The 14,427-nt window shown below is 44.3% G+C and overlaps 1 protein-coding gene across 11 annotated transcripts in view; it reads left to right on the top strand.

The window, feature by feature from the left end:
* The window catches only part of QRICH1 (glutamine rich 1), a 63,435-nt gene that overhangs the window by 44,467 nt on the left and 4,541 nt on the right, over positions 1-14,427 (top strand). For all 11 annotated transcript variants that reach the window (XM_012467685.3, XM_012467687.3, XM_064367069.1 and 8 more), the window contains one exon: positions 1,474-1,588. In XM_012467685.3, coding sequence (XP_012323108.1) covers positions 1,474-1,588 — 115 coding nt within the window. The remainder of the gene's footprint in view (positions 1-1,473; positions 1,589-14,427) is intronic.

The raw sequence follows: 14,427 nt of genomic DNA, 5'->3' as shown, positions 1-14,427 counted from the left end.
TGAGTCATGATTATGTCACTACACTCCAACCTGAGTGACAGAGTGAGACCCTGTCTCAAAAACAAAAAGAAGAAAAAAATTAGCCAGGCGTGATGGTGCATACCTGTAGTCCCAGCTATTTGGGAGATTGAGGCAGGAGGATTCCTTGAGCCCAGGAGTTCGAGGCTGCGGTCTACGGTATGATTACTCCATTGTACTTCAGTCTGGGCAACAGAATGAGACCTTGTCTCTTAAAAAATAAATACATAAAATAATAAAGTAGGAAAACAAACACTATTCATCATCCTACTACCTAGAGAAACTTCTGTTACATTATTGGTAATTACCTTGCAGCCATTCACTTTTATTGTAAATCACAAAGCATTAATGTAACACTTTTCTTTTTGTTAAAGTAAACGTGGTTTTCATGAAAGTAATTTATTCAAAACAAAGTCTTGTCCTAGCATAGAGCTTTTCTTCTCATTGTTCCCTGCATTAGCACCAAATACTTATTTAAAGGAATGTAGAATAATATACCAATGTAGTTAGGTTTTCAGGACATCTGTGGTGAAGCATAACAGAGAAATTTATAGACTGGCAGTTCAGGGGATCAGAGGTGGATTTTTTTTTTTTTTTTTTTGAGACAGTTTTGCTCTTTGTTTCCCAGGCTGGAGTGCAATGGTGATTTCGGCTCACTGCAACCTCCACCTCCCAGGTTCAAGCGATTCTGTATCAGCCTCCCATGTAGTTAGGATTAAGGGTGTCTACTACCACACCCGGCTAATTTTTGTATTTTTAGTAGAGACAGGGTTTCACCATGTTGGCCAGGCTGGTCTCGAACTCCTGACCTCAGGTGATATGCCTGCCTCAGCCTCCAAAAGTGCTGGGATTACAGGCGTGAGCCACCGTGTCCGGCCAGATTTCTTAGTGTTCAAAGGATCTTGAGGAGAAAACTACAGTATAATAGGACGGGGGTTACTGGTTGGGACTCATCCTGTGGCCTAGTTTTGACAAATGTGTGCCTCCTAGTTTTTTCTTTTTTCATTGATCCTATCCTAAGTACTATGTGAATTGTTTTACATGCTTTCATTCTGTGCTCTCCCCAGTCCTAGAAGACAGATACTATCATCTCCATTTACAGGCAAGGAAACTGAGCCCCAGAAATTAAAAGACCTGCACATGTTATTTAGCTTATACAATATCTAATGGAAGGCAGAGCCTATTCATGATTTTTGCTACCACAAAACAATGCCTGGCTCGGGTGAAATAGCATTCACAATGTATGCCTTATTTACCCAACTTTCAAGACTGTTGTGAGAATGAGTCACATGAACTTAAGCATACTATGAAAGTGTTAACATGCTGGTGCCTTGGTTTGTTGAGGTGTGAATGGGTGGGGAAGGACAGTAGTACTGGTAGAAAAATATATTTATATCCCCTGAAAGCCTTGTTCAGGAGACTACCAATAACTTCTGTTGATTGTTTTTCTTTTAGTATCTTTTTGAAAATGGAAGGGTAGATGACATTTTCTCCGATCTTTATTATGTTCGGTTCACGGAGTGGCTTCATGAAGTTCTGAAGGATGTTCAGCCCCGGGTCACTCCACTTGGTAAGAGTCTCCCTTGTCCTTGGATGTCTTTCCCACCTGGATTTAAGAAAAATCAACAGTGCCTGGGTGAGGTAGCTCTTGCCTGTAATCCCAGCACTTTCTGAGCCTGAGGCGAGCAGATCATCTGAGGTCAGGAGTTCCAGACCAGCCTGACCAACATGGAGAAACCCCTTCTCTACTAAAACTACAAAATTATCTGCATGGTGGCGCATGCCTGTAATCCCAGCTATTCAGGAGGCTGAGGTGGAAGAATTGCTTGAACCCAGGAGGTGGAAGTTGTGGTGAGCCCACATCACGCCATTGCACTCTATCCTGGGAAACAAGAGTGAAACTCTGTCTCAAAAAAAGCAAAAAGAAAGATGAACAGCTTCTGTGGTTGGCTGTGAAATAACCGGGTGAGGGGGCTATAAATCCCAGACTCTGCTACTTGCCCTGATAGGCAAGAGACACTGCTCACCAGAGAACCCTGCTGGTCCCAGTGTGGGAAGGACACAGGAACAAGCAGAACTAGTGGGGTAGTTACTATCTTTCTTTTCTATTAAAATGTATTGATTAAATTAGAATCATTATAACAATTAAAAATTATGGACAGTTTTATCTGTAGAGCGTAATTTTTGCTTTACTAAAAGGCAGCCTTCTGGACAGCATGTTCTCTTGAAACAAAAGCATAGGTTATTCAGTGCTTTTGTTTTTGTTTTGTTTTTTATTTTTGTTTCTTTGAGACAGAGTTTCACTTTGTTGCCTAGGCTGGAGTGCAATGGCGCGATCTCGGCTCACCGCAACTCCGCCTCCTGGGTTCAAGTGATTCTCCTGCTTCAGCCTCCCAAGTAGTGATTACAGGCATTAGCCACCATGCTTGGCCTGTTTGTTTTGAAAAATACATCGTCTTGGTATGTTACTGAGATGGCGCTCAAACTCTTGAGCTCAAGTGATCCTCCTGCCTTGGCCTCCTGAGTAGCTGGGGCTATAAGCACGTGCTACCATGCTCAGCTATTTTTGTTTTTAATAGACTTTGTTGTTTTTTTTTTATGAGATAGAGTTTCATTCTTGTTGCTGAGGCTAGAGTGCAGTGGTGCAATCTTGGCTCACTGCAACCTCCGCCTACTGGGTTCAAGGGATTCTCCTGTCTAAGCATCCCAAGTAGCTGGGATTACAGGTGCATGCCACCTTGCTTGGCTAATTTTTTTTTTGAAACAGAGTCTCGTTCTGTTGCCTAGGCTGGAGTGCAGTGGCGTGATCTCTGCTCACTGCAACCTCTGCCTCCTAGGTTGAAACGATTCTCCTGCCTCAGCCTCCCGAGTTACTGGGATTTTAGGTTTGCGCTATCATGCCTGGCTAATTTTTATGTTTTTAGTAGAGATGGGGATTTCACCATGTTGGTCAGGCTGCTCTGGAACTCCTGACCTGGTGATCCGCCCGCCTCGGCCTCCCAAAGTGCTGGGATTACAGGCATGAGCCACCACACTTAGCATAATTTTTGTATTTTTAATACAGACAGGGTTTCACCATGTTGGTCAGGCTGCTCTGAAACTCCTGACCTTGTGATCCGCCCGCCTTGGCCTCCCAAAATGCTGAGATTACAGGCATGAGCTACTGCACTCAGCCTAATTTTTGTATTTTTAATAGAGACGGGGTTTCATCATATTGGTCAGGCTGGTCTTGAACTCATGACCTCAGGTGATCCACTTGGTTTGGCCTCCCAAAGTGCTGGATTACAGACGTGAGCCAACACGCCTGGCCAATAGACTTTATTTTTTAGAGAACTTTCAGATTTTTAGAAAAATTAGCAATAAACACAGAATTTCCAAGTATCTCCTTAGGTATATACCCTCACACACATTTTTTCCTATCAATAACATGTTGCATTAGTGTGGTACATTGGTTAGAATTGAACGAATATTGATACATTATTATTAACTATAGTTCATAGTGCTATGAACTGTATTATTGTGTTACACATTCTGGTTTATATTTTGAATCTTGTTGTACATTCTGGGTTTTGATAAATGTATGATGACATGTATCACCATCATGGTGTCCTACAGAATGTTTCACTACCTTAAAAAACACCTCTTCTTGGCTGGGCACGGTGGCTCACGCCTGTGATCCCAGCACTTTGGGAGGCCAAGGTGGGCGGATCACCTGAGGTTGGGAGTTTGAGACCAGCCTGACCAACATGGAGAAACCCCATCTCTACTAAAAATACAAAATTAGCAGGGCGTGGTGGCGCATGGCTGTAATCCTAGCTGCTCAGGAGGCTCAGTCAGGAGAATTGGTTGAACCCGGGAGGCAGAGGTTGCAGTGAGCCGAGATCACACCATTGTACTCTAGCCTGGGCAACAAAAGGGAAACTCCATCTGAAAACCAAACAAGCCAGGCACAGTGGCTCACATCTGTAATCCCAGCACTTTGCGAGGCCGAGGCGAGCGGATCACGAGGTCAGGAGTTCAAGTCCAGCCTAGGCAATATAGTGAAACCCCATCTCTACTAAAAATACAAAAATTAGCTGGGTGTGGTGGTGCATGCCTGTAGTCCCAGCTACTCAGGAGGCTGAGGCAGGAGAAATTTGAACCTGGGAGGTAGAGGTTGCAGTGAACCGAGATCACGCCACTGCACTCCAACCTGGGTGATAGATCGAGACTCTGTCTCAAAAAAAAAAAAAAAATTAGTTGGGTGTTGGGTTTTGTGGCACGTGCCTGTAATCCCAGGTATTTGGGATGCTGAAGCAGGAGAATCACTTAAACCAGGGAGTTTGAGGTTGCAGTGAGCTGAGATTGTGCCACTGCACTCCAGCCTGGCCCCAGAGCGAGGCTCCGTCTCAAAAAGAAACAAAAATACCTCTTCATCACCTGTTTATCCCTCCCTCCCCCAGATACTCTGGCAAACACTGATGTTTTTACTGTCTTCACAGTTTTACCTTTTCCAGAATGTCATATGGTTGGAATAATTCAGCATGTGGCCTTTTCAGATTGGCTCCTTTCATTTAGCAGTATGCCTTTAAGATTCCTGTGAGTCTTTTTGTGGCTTGATAGATCGTTTCTTTTTCTTACTGAATAATATTCCATTGTATGGATATACCAGTTTGTTTATCCATTCACCTATTGAAGGACATCTTATCTTAGTTACTTCCAAGTTTTAGCAGTTATGAATAAAGCTGCCTACACATTTGTGTACAGGTTTTTGGCAAAGGAAAAGACAGACCAATGTTACAGAATAGAAAACCCAGAAATAGAGGCACACAAATATAGTAAATTTGTCATTGACAAAGGAGAAGGAAAGTTCAATGGAGAAAGCAGAAAGGATAATCTTTTCAACAAATGGTGCTGGTGTGGGCTGGGCACAGTGGCTTATGCCTGTAATCCCACCACTTTGGGAAGCTGAGGCAGGTGAATCACTTGAGGTCAGGAGTTCATGACGAGCCTGACCAACATGGTGAAACCCCCTGTCTACTAAAAATACAAAAAATTAGCTGGGCTTGGTGGTGCATGCCTGTCATCCCAGCTACTACAGATGCTGAGGCAGGAGGCTTACTTGAACCCAGGAGTTCAAAGCTGCAGTAAGCTATGATCATGCAACTGCACTCTAGCCTGAGTGACAGACCAAGACCCTATCTCTTAAAAAAATAACAATCAGTACAGTGGCTCACGCCTGTTATCCCAGCATTTTGGGAGACCAAGGCAGGTGGATCACTTGAGACCAGGAGCTTGACACCAGCCTGGCCAACACATAAAACCCCGTCTCTACTAAAAATATAAAAAATTAGCCGGGTGGTGGCTCACGGCTGTAATCCCAGCAGTTTGGGAGGCCAAGGCAGGTGGATCACGAGGTCAGGAGATTGAGAACATCCTGGGTAACACGGTGAAACCCCGTCTCTACTAAAAATATAAAAAATTAGCTGAGTGTGGTGGCGTGTGTCTGTAGTCCCAGCTACTTGGGAGGCTGAGGCAGAAGAATCACTTGAACTCGAAGGCAGAGGTTGCAGTGAGCCAGGACCATGCCACTGTACTCCAGCCTGGGTGACGAAGTGAGACTCCGTCTTAAAAAAAAAAAAAAAAAAGGACTAGCAGCTGGGTGCAGTGGCCCATGCCCGTAATCCCAGAACTTTGGGAGACTAAGGTGGAAGGATCACTTGAGCCCAGGAGTTTGGGACCAGCCTGGTCAACAAAGCAAGACCCCATCTCATTCATAATGTCTAGGCTGGGCGTGGTAGCTCACACTGAGAATATGAGCACTTTGGGAGGCCATGGTGAGAGGATTGCTTGAACCCAGGAGTTCAGGACCAGCCTAGGCAACATGGTGAGATCCCATCTCTACCAAAAGATAAAAACAAACCACACACACATACACATTAAATATCTGACCAGATATCTCACCAAAGAAGATGCATAGATGGCACATGAGTATATGAAAAGATGGGCTGGGCACGGTGGCTCACACATGTAATCCTAGCACTTTGGGAGGTCAATTCGGGTGCATCACTTGAGGTCAGGAGTTCAAGACCAGCCTGGCCAATATGGTGAAACCCCATCTCTACTAAAAATACAAAAATTAGCTGGGCATGGTGGTATGCATCTGTAATCCCTCCAACATGGGAAGCTGAGGCAATAGAATTGCTTGAACCTAACAGGCAGAGGTTGCAGTGAACAGAGATTGCATGCCACTGCACTCCAGCCTGGGCTACAGAAGGAGACTCTGTCTCAAAAAAATAAAATAAAAGATGCTCTCATCAGGTGGCATCAGAGAGTTGCAACTTGAAATAATGAAGTACTACTGTACATTTATTAGAATGGCTAAAATTCAAAACACTGATAGCACCAAATGCTGACATGTGTTAGGGAATAAAACATTTATTGCTTGTGGAAATGCAAAATGACACAACCACTTTGAAAGACAATTTGGCAGTTTCTTACAAAAGTAAACATATTGTTGCCTTAGGATGCAGCAGTTGTACTCCTTGGCATTCGAAGAAGTTCACACAAATATCTGAATTTTAATCCCTGTTCAGCCATTTATTAAAATTATGCTGCTTAACCCTTTAAAAAAAAAAAAAAAGCTTATGGTTGGGTGAGGTGGCTCATGCCTGTTGTCAGCACTTTGGGAGGCTGACAGCCTGGCCAACATGTTGAAACCTCATCTCTACTAAAAATACAAAAAAATTAGCCAGGTTTGGTGGCAGGCGCCTGTAATCCTAGCTGCTTGGGAGGTTGAGGCAAGAGAATTGCTTGAACCTGGGAGTCAGAGGTTGCAGTGGGCTGAGATTGCACTCCTGTACTCCAGCCTGGGCAACAGAGTGGGACTCTGTCTCAAAGAAAAAAAAAAAAAAACTTACTGGTTAGACAAATTTTTTGAGTGCCTACTAAGTGCCAGGCAATATTCCAGGTGCCAGTGAATATATCAGTGAAGACATAGTAAGGCAACGGTATATAAAGAAGCAAGTTAACTTAAGTACTTTGTCTTTTTTTTTTTCCTCTCTTTTTGAGGAGAAGGTCTTGTTATATTTCCCAGGCAGGCCTCAAACTCCTAGGTTCAAGCTGTCCTCCCACCTCTGCCTCCCTAAGAGCTGGGATTACAGGCTTGAGCTACTGCACCCAGCAATTTAAGTACTTTGAAGAACAGAACATGAATGGAAAGTGTTAAGAGTGTTACAAGGGATGGCTATCATTGAAACAGACATGAGTGACTACATCACTGTCCATAATTTGGAGATTTTCAAGCCAAATACAGTTATACAGATTTCACTTTTTAGTCTGTTATTACGGAAGTTTCAAACATATATAAAAGTAAACACAATAGACTCATGAACTTCCCCATGTACCCATTTTCCATGGCAAATCTTTTTTGTTGCTGTTTTTTAATTCCTTTGTTTGTTTTAAATTTATTTATTTTTTCATGGTAAACCTTATATATACCACTACCAGTTTTCCCTCTTCTGTATTGGAAGTAAATTTTAGATACTTTATCCATAAATTTTTTTTGATGTGGAGTCTCTGTGTCACCCAGGCTGGAGTGCAGTGGTGCAGTCTCGGCTCACTGCCACCTCCACCTTCTGGGTCCAAGTGATTCTCCTGCCTCAGCCTCTGAGTAGCTGGGATTACAGACGTCTGCCACTACACCCAGCTAATCTTTGTGTTTTCAGGGGAAATGGAGTTTCATCATGTTGGCCAGTCTGATCCTGAATTCTTGACCTTAAGTGATCTGCCCTCCTTGACCTTCCAAAGTGCTGGAATTACAGTGTGAGCCACAGTGCCTGGCCCAATATTTATATATGCATACATATACATATACACTTACATATATATTTTTATATATATATATCTCACAATTCCATTATCATACTTTTTTTTTTTTTGAGGCAGAGTCTCACTCTGTCACCCAGACTGGAGTGCAGTGGAACAATCTCAGCTCACTGCAACCTCTGCCTCCTGCGTTCAAACGATTCTTATGCCTCCGCCTCTTGAGTAGCTGGGACCACAGGTGTGCACCACCACACCCAGCTAATTTTTGGTCTTTTTAGTTGAGATGTGGTTTCGCCATGTTGGCCAGGCTGGTCTCGATCTTCTGGCCTCAAGTGATTGGCCTGTCTCAGCCTCCCAAAGTGCTGGGTTTACAGGCATGAGCCACTGAGCCCAGACTATCATACTTTTTTCTTTTTCTTTTTCTTTTATTTTTTTTTAGAGACAGGGTTTCACCATGTTGGCCAGGCTGGTCTCGAACTCCTGACCTCAAGCAGTCCATCTGCCTCGGCCTCCCAAAGTGCTGGGATTACAGGTGTGAGCCACCGCGTCCTGCCATACTTTCTTATTTTTATTTATTTATTTATTTTTTTTTTTTTGAGACGGAGTTTCGCTCTCGTTACCCAGGCTGGAGTGCAATGGCGCGATCTCGGCTCACCGCAACCTCCGCCTCCTGGGTTCAGGCAATTCTCCTGCCTCAGCCTCCTGAGTAGCTGGGATTACAGGCACGCGCCACCATGCCCAGCTAATTTTTTTGTATTAGTAGAGACGGGGTTTCACAATGTTGACCAGGATGGTCTCGATCTCTCAACCTCGTGATCCACCCGCCTCAGCCTCCCAAAGTGCTGGGATTACAGGCTTGAGCCACCGCGCCCGGCTACTTTCTTATTTTTAATTTTTATTTTGTTTTGAGACAGAGTCTCACTTTGTCACGTGGGCTGGAGTGCAGTGATACAATCTTGGCCTACCTCCCAGATTCAAGCGATTCTCCTGCCTCAGCCTCTTGAGTAGCTGAGATTACAAGCATGATACACAACACCTGGCTAATTTTTGTATTTTAGTAGAGACTGGGTTTTACCATGTTGGCCAGCTGGTCTCAAACTCCTTACCTCAGGTGATTCGCCCACCTCGGCCTCCCAAAGTGTTGGGATTACAGGCATGAGCATGAGCCACCACACCTGGCTCATACTTTAAAAAATAAACAGTTGGGCATCGTGGCTCACGCCTGTAATCCCAGCACTTTGGGAGGCTGAGGCAGGTGGATCACGAGGTCATGAGATCGAGACCATCCTGGTCAACATGGTGAAACCCCATCTCTACTAAAAATACAAAACATTAGCTGGGCATGGTGGTGCGTGCCAGTAATCCCAGCTACTCAGGAGGCTGAGGCAGGAGAATTGCCTGAACCCAGGAGGCGGAGGTTGCGGTGAGCTGAGATCGCGCCATTGCACTCTCCAGCCTGGGTAACAAGAGCGAAACTCCGTCTCAAAAAAAAAAAAAGAAAAAAAAAAATTAACCAGGCATGGTGGCGGTCCCTTAAACTTGGGAGGCGGAGGTTGCCGTTAGCGGAGATCTCGCCATTGCACTCCAGTCCAGGCAACAGTGTGAGACTTTCTCTCAAAATAAAATAAATAAATAAGTATATATATGTCATTAAAAGTCTACCCTTTTTTAAAATTTCTAATAGTATCATAAATTTCATTATTTTGATTTATCTGAATAAAGGTTAAAAAAAAAAGTCTACATATTGAAATTGGCTATGTCTTTTTTTTGTTTGTTTTTGAAACAGAGTCTCTCTCTGTTGCCCAGGTCGTAGTGATGTGGCAAGATCTCCGCTCACTCTAACCTCCGCCTCCTGGGTGATTCTCATGCCTCAGCCTACTGAGTAGCTGAGACTACAGGCGGGTACCACCATGCCCAGTTAATTTTTGTACTTTTAATAGAGACAGGGCTTTACCATGTTGGCCAGGCTGGTCTCAAACTACTGCCCTCAAGTGATTTCCTCCCCCACCCCACCGCCTTGGCCTCCCAAAGTGCTGGGATTACAGGCGTGAGCCACTGTGCCCTGCCAAGCTATGTTTTTTTAATATTTGCTTTTTGTTTGTTTGTTTTGAGATGGAGTCTTGCCCTGTCACCCAGGCTGGAGTGCAATGGTGTGATCTTGGCTCACTGCATCCTCCAACTCCCAGGTTCAAGCAATTCTCCAACCTCAGCCTCCTAAGTAGCTGGGACTGTAAGTGCATGCTGCCATGCCCGGCTATTTTTTTGTTCTTTTAGTAGAGATGGGGTTTCACCATGTTGGCCAGGTCGGTCTTGAACTCCTGACCTCAGGTCATCCGCCTGCCTAGGCCTCCCAAAGTGTTGGGATTAGAGGCATGAGCCACTGCACCCTGCCAGTTTTTTGTATTTCAGTAGAGACGGCTTTTTACTGTGTTGCCCAGGCTAGTCGACAACTCCTGAGCTCAGGCAATCTGCCTGCCTCAGCCTCACAGTGCTGGAATTGCAGGTATGAGCCACCACTCCCAGCCTTAATATTTACTGTTAATCCTAATTTCCTCCTTCCTTTTGTCTTAACAATATATTCATGAAAGAAACTAGCCTTTGAAATTGTCAGAGTCTTATGTTTGCTGATTGCACCCAGTGTAGTTTAACATATTCTTTTTTCCTTATGTATTTATGGTTGATTGGTAGTCGAATATACAGATTGATTCTGGTTTTTTGATTTTCTTTTTGGTAAGATTATTTCATAGTTGCCCTTTCTAAGAGACGGGGTCTCGCTTTTTCATCCAGGCTGGATTGTGGTGATGTGAACACAGCTCGCTGCAGCCTCAACCTTCTGGGATCAAGCAATCCTCCCACCGCAGCCCTCCAAGTAGCTGGGGACTACAGGTGCATCCCACCATGCCTGGCTAATTTTTGTATTGTTTTGTAGATACAGGATTTTGCCATGTTGCCCAGGCTGGTCTCAAACTCCTGAGCTTAGGCAATCCGCACACTTTGGCCTCTCAAAGTACAGGAATTAAAGGCATGAGCTACCATGCCTGGCCCTAACTTTCCATCTTTAACTCTTTGGATTCATAATCGTATAGATTGTATAGAAGAGGCTTGGTTTGTTTTTGGTTTTGTTTTCCTTTGCTTACCAGTTTTTACAAAAATGAGTTAGTTCACCAGCTTCTCTCAGTGATGTCCAATTAAGGTTTTCTTGTTTTATTTTAAAAGTCATTGTGGGCCGGGCGCGGTGGCTCACACCTGTAATCCCAGCACTTTGGGAGGCCAAGGCGGGCAGATCACAAGGTCAGGAGTTCAAGACCAGCCTGGCCAACATGGTGAAACCCCATCTCTACTAAAAATACAAAAAATTAGCTGGGCATGGTGGCACGTGCCTGTAATTCCAGCTTCTCTGGAGGCTGAGGCAGGAGAATTGCTTGAACTGGGACCTGGAAGACGAAGGTTGCAGTGAGCCAAGATTGTGCCACTGCACTCCAGCCTGGGCTACAGAGCGTGACTCCATCTCAGAAAAAAAAAAAAAAAAAAAGTCATTGTGAACTTACAGATTTAAACATATTTAATGAGATTCAGCTCATTGCAATCATTACTGATGCACAAATGTCCCATCATTGGCCATTAGGAGCCTCTGTAAATTGACTCCTGAGTTATTTTGACATGATCCTAGTATTCTTTCTTGATTTCTGATTTGACAGAATGTTTATCCCATCTTGGACATTTCTTGTCTTAATGTAGAATCATTAAGTTCTGGAGCCTGGTTCTTTTTAATTTTTTTGAGACGGAGTTTCGCTCTTGTTGCCCAGGCTGGAGTGCAATGGTACGAGCTCTGCTCACCGCAACCTCTGCCTCCTGGATTTAAGCAAATCTTCTGCCTCAGCCTCCCAAGTAGCTGGGATTACAGGCATGCACCACTATACCCAGCTAATTCTGTATTTTTAGTAGAGACCGGGATTCTCCATGTTGGTCAGGCTGGTCTCAAACTCCCGACCTCAGGTGATCCACCAACCTTGGCATCCCAAAGTGCTGGGATTACAGGCATGAGCCACTGTGCCCAGCCCAAGCCTGGTTCATTTTATTGGGAAATGGTATTTCAGTACCTTACTCTGTATGCTAGCGGTGCTTATTATACCTAGATTGGTCTTGGTTTCTAGCATCTTTTGTGGGCAGAACTAGAAATTGTTTTTAAATATAAAATATATCTTTTTGGTCCCTGTAGTTCAGATTTAGAACTATAAGGGCCACTGCCTTAGGTTTTTGTTTTTTGTTTTTTTTCTATAGCTCCTTACTCACATGCTAGGAATCCTGGCCCTCAGTCAATAGAGTTTGTTTTATTTTATTTTAATTTATTTTTTTATTTTGACACAGGGTTTTGCTCTGTTTCCCAGGCTGGAGTTCAGTGGCTTGATCTTACCTCACTGCAATCTCTGTTTCCTGGGCTGAAGCAATCCTTCCACCTCTCAGCTTCTCAAGTAGCTGGGACTACAGGGGCGTACCACCACACCTGACTTTTTTTTTTTTTTTTTTTTTGTAGAAATGGGGTTTTACCATGTTGCCTAGGCTGGTCTCAAACTCCTGGGTTGCAGTGATCCACCTCCCTTGGCCTGTCAAGTTTACAGCCATGAGCCACCATGCCCAGGCTATTTTTCTTTTTCCTTTTTTTCTTGAGATAGAGTCTTGCTCTGTCACCCAGGCTGGAGTGCAGTGGCGCAATCTTGGCTCACTGCAACCTCTGTCTCCTGGTTCAAATGATTCTCCTGCCTCAGCCTCCCGAGCAGCTGGGACTACAGGCATGTGCCAACACACCCGGTTAATTTTGGTATTTTTAGTAGAAACAGGGTTTCACCATGTTGGTCAGGCTGAACTCCTGGCCTCGTGATCTGCCTGCCTCGGCCTCCCAAGTGCTGGGATTATAGGCGTAAGTGCCTGACTTATTTTACTTTTTCTTACAGGGTTTTGCTTTGTCACCCAGGATGGAGTATAACAGTAGAATTATGGTTCATTGCTGCCTCACCCTATTGGGCTCAGTCTGGGACTCAGGCACGAGCCACTGCACTCAGCTCTTGTTTATTTATTTATTTATTTTTTATTAGTCGGGTCTCCCTATGTTGCCCAGGCTGGTCTTGAACTCCTGGGTTCAAGCAATCCTCCTCCCTTGGCCTCCCAATGTGCTGAGATTATAGATGTGAGACCTCACACCCAGCCAAGTTGATTATAAATTGTAGAGAAGATAATAAAATTAGGGAAATGACATCAGAGGGAGCAAGTGGCAGAGCAAACCCAGAGAAGTGGAACATACCAAAGTATGCCAATAAGTGTTCCTAGGAGAACAATTATTAAGAAAAGGAAGCCCAGGCATGGTGGCTTACACCCGTAATCCCAAAACCTTGGGAGGCCAAGGTGGGAGAATTGCTTGAATCCAAGTGTTGAAGACTAGCCTGGGCAACATAGTGAGACCTCATCTCCACTAAAAATCAAAAAAAATTAGTTGAGTGTGATGGCATACAGCTGTGATCCCAGCTACTAGGGAGGCTAAGGTGGGAGGATTCCTTGAGTCCTTCTTTCCAGAGGAGGGCTGTTTTCAGCTCATCCTGCATCTTGGGGGCTTCCAATATGTCTAAGAGCAGAAAAACTTTTCTCATTGCCACTGGGTCACAAAATAGCCGAAAGGTAGACACAAATAGTCAGGACTGCCTTAAATAGATGGAAGTGCACTACAATAGAGAGCTAGCTTTATTCTGGCAAGAGCAACACGGAAGAGGAGTGTATCGGGCAGAATGTTCCTTTTTCTGCTTCCAGGAAGTGTCACACACTCTGCTTGCTTGGAGAATCCTGAAACCCTGCAGGAGAATACTATTGCCTGCTGCTATCTCGTCATGCCCCCAGTGCCCAAACACCTGCATATTGACTGACTTCAGCACATGAAGGGGCCTTAGTGGTTATGTCATATTTCATCTTTCTTTGGTGCAGACCTTGCTGACCAGGGTTCTTGTTTAAATTACTGACCTTTGCCCATGCCTAGCTCTGGGTTCACTTATGAACCGGGGTCTTACAGCAATACCAGCTTTGTGAGGAGAACTTGTAACAGTTCAAATATTGGCATATTTTCTAGGTGTATTGGTTCACACCTGTATTTCTAACTGCTCGGCAATCTGGCAAGAGGATTCTTTGAGCCTAAGAGCTCAAGGCTGCAGTTAGCCATGATTGTGTCACTGTACTCTAGCTTGGGCAACAGAATCAAACCCCAGCAAACCCCTTCTCTTTTTCCTTTTTTCTTTTTTCTTTTTTCTTTTTTTTTTTTGAGACAGGATCTCACTCTGTCACCCAGGCTTAAGTACAGTCGTGCAGTCACGGCTCACTGTAGCCTTGACCTCCCAGGCTCAAGGAATTCTCCCAACTTAGCCTCCCTAGTAGCTGGGATCATAAGTGTACACCATCACACTCAACTATTATTTGTTTGATTTTTAGTGGAGATGAGGTCTCACTATGTAGCCCAGGCTGGTGTTAACTCTTGGGCTCCAGTAATTCTCCCACCTCAGCCTCCCAAAGTTCTGGGATTATAGGTGTGAGCCACCATGCCTAGCCTTCCTTTTTTTAAAAAAA

The sequence above is a fragment of the Aotus nancymaae genome, unplaced genomic scaffold (assembly GCF_030222135.1).
Source record: "Aotus nancymaae isolate 86718 unplaced genomic scaffold, 86718_ANA_hifiasm-v0.15.2.pri h1tg000067l, whole genome shotgun sequence".
Taxonomy (NCBI): domain Eukaryota; kingdom Metazoa; phylum Chordata; class Mammalia; order Primates; family Aotidae; genus Aotus; species Aotus nancymaae.
The sequence above is the reverse complement of the archived record's forward strand: the minus strand, read 5'-3'. Positions and strand labels throughout refer to the sequence as shown.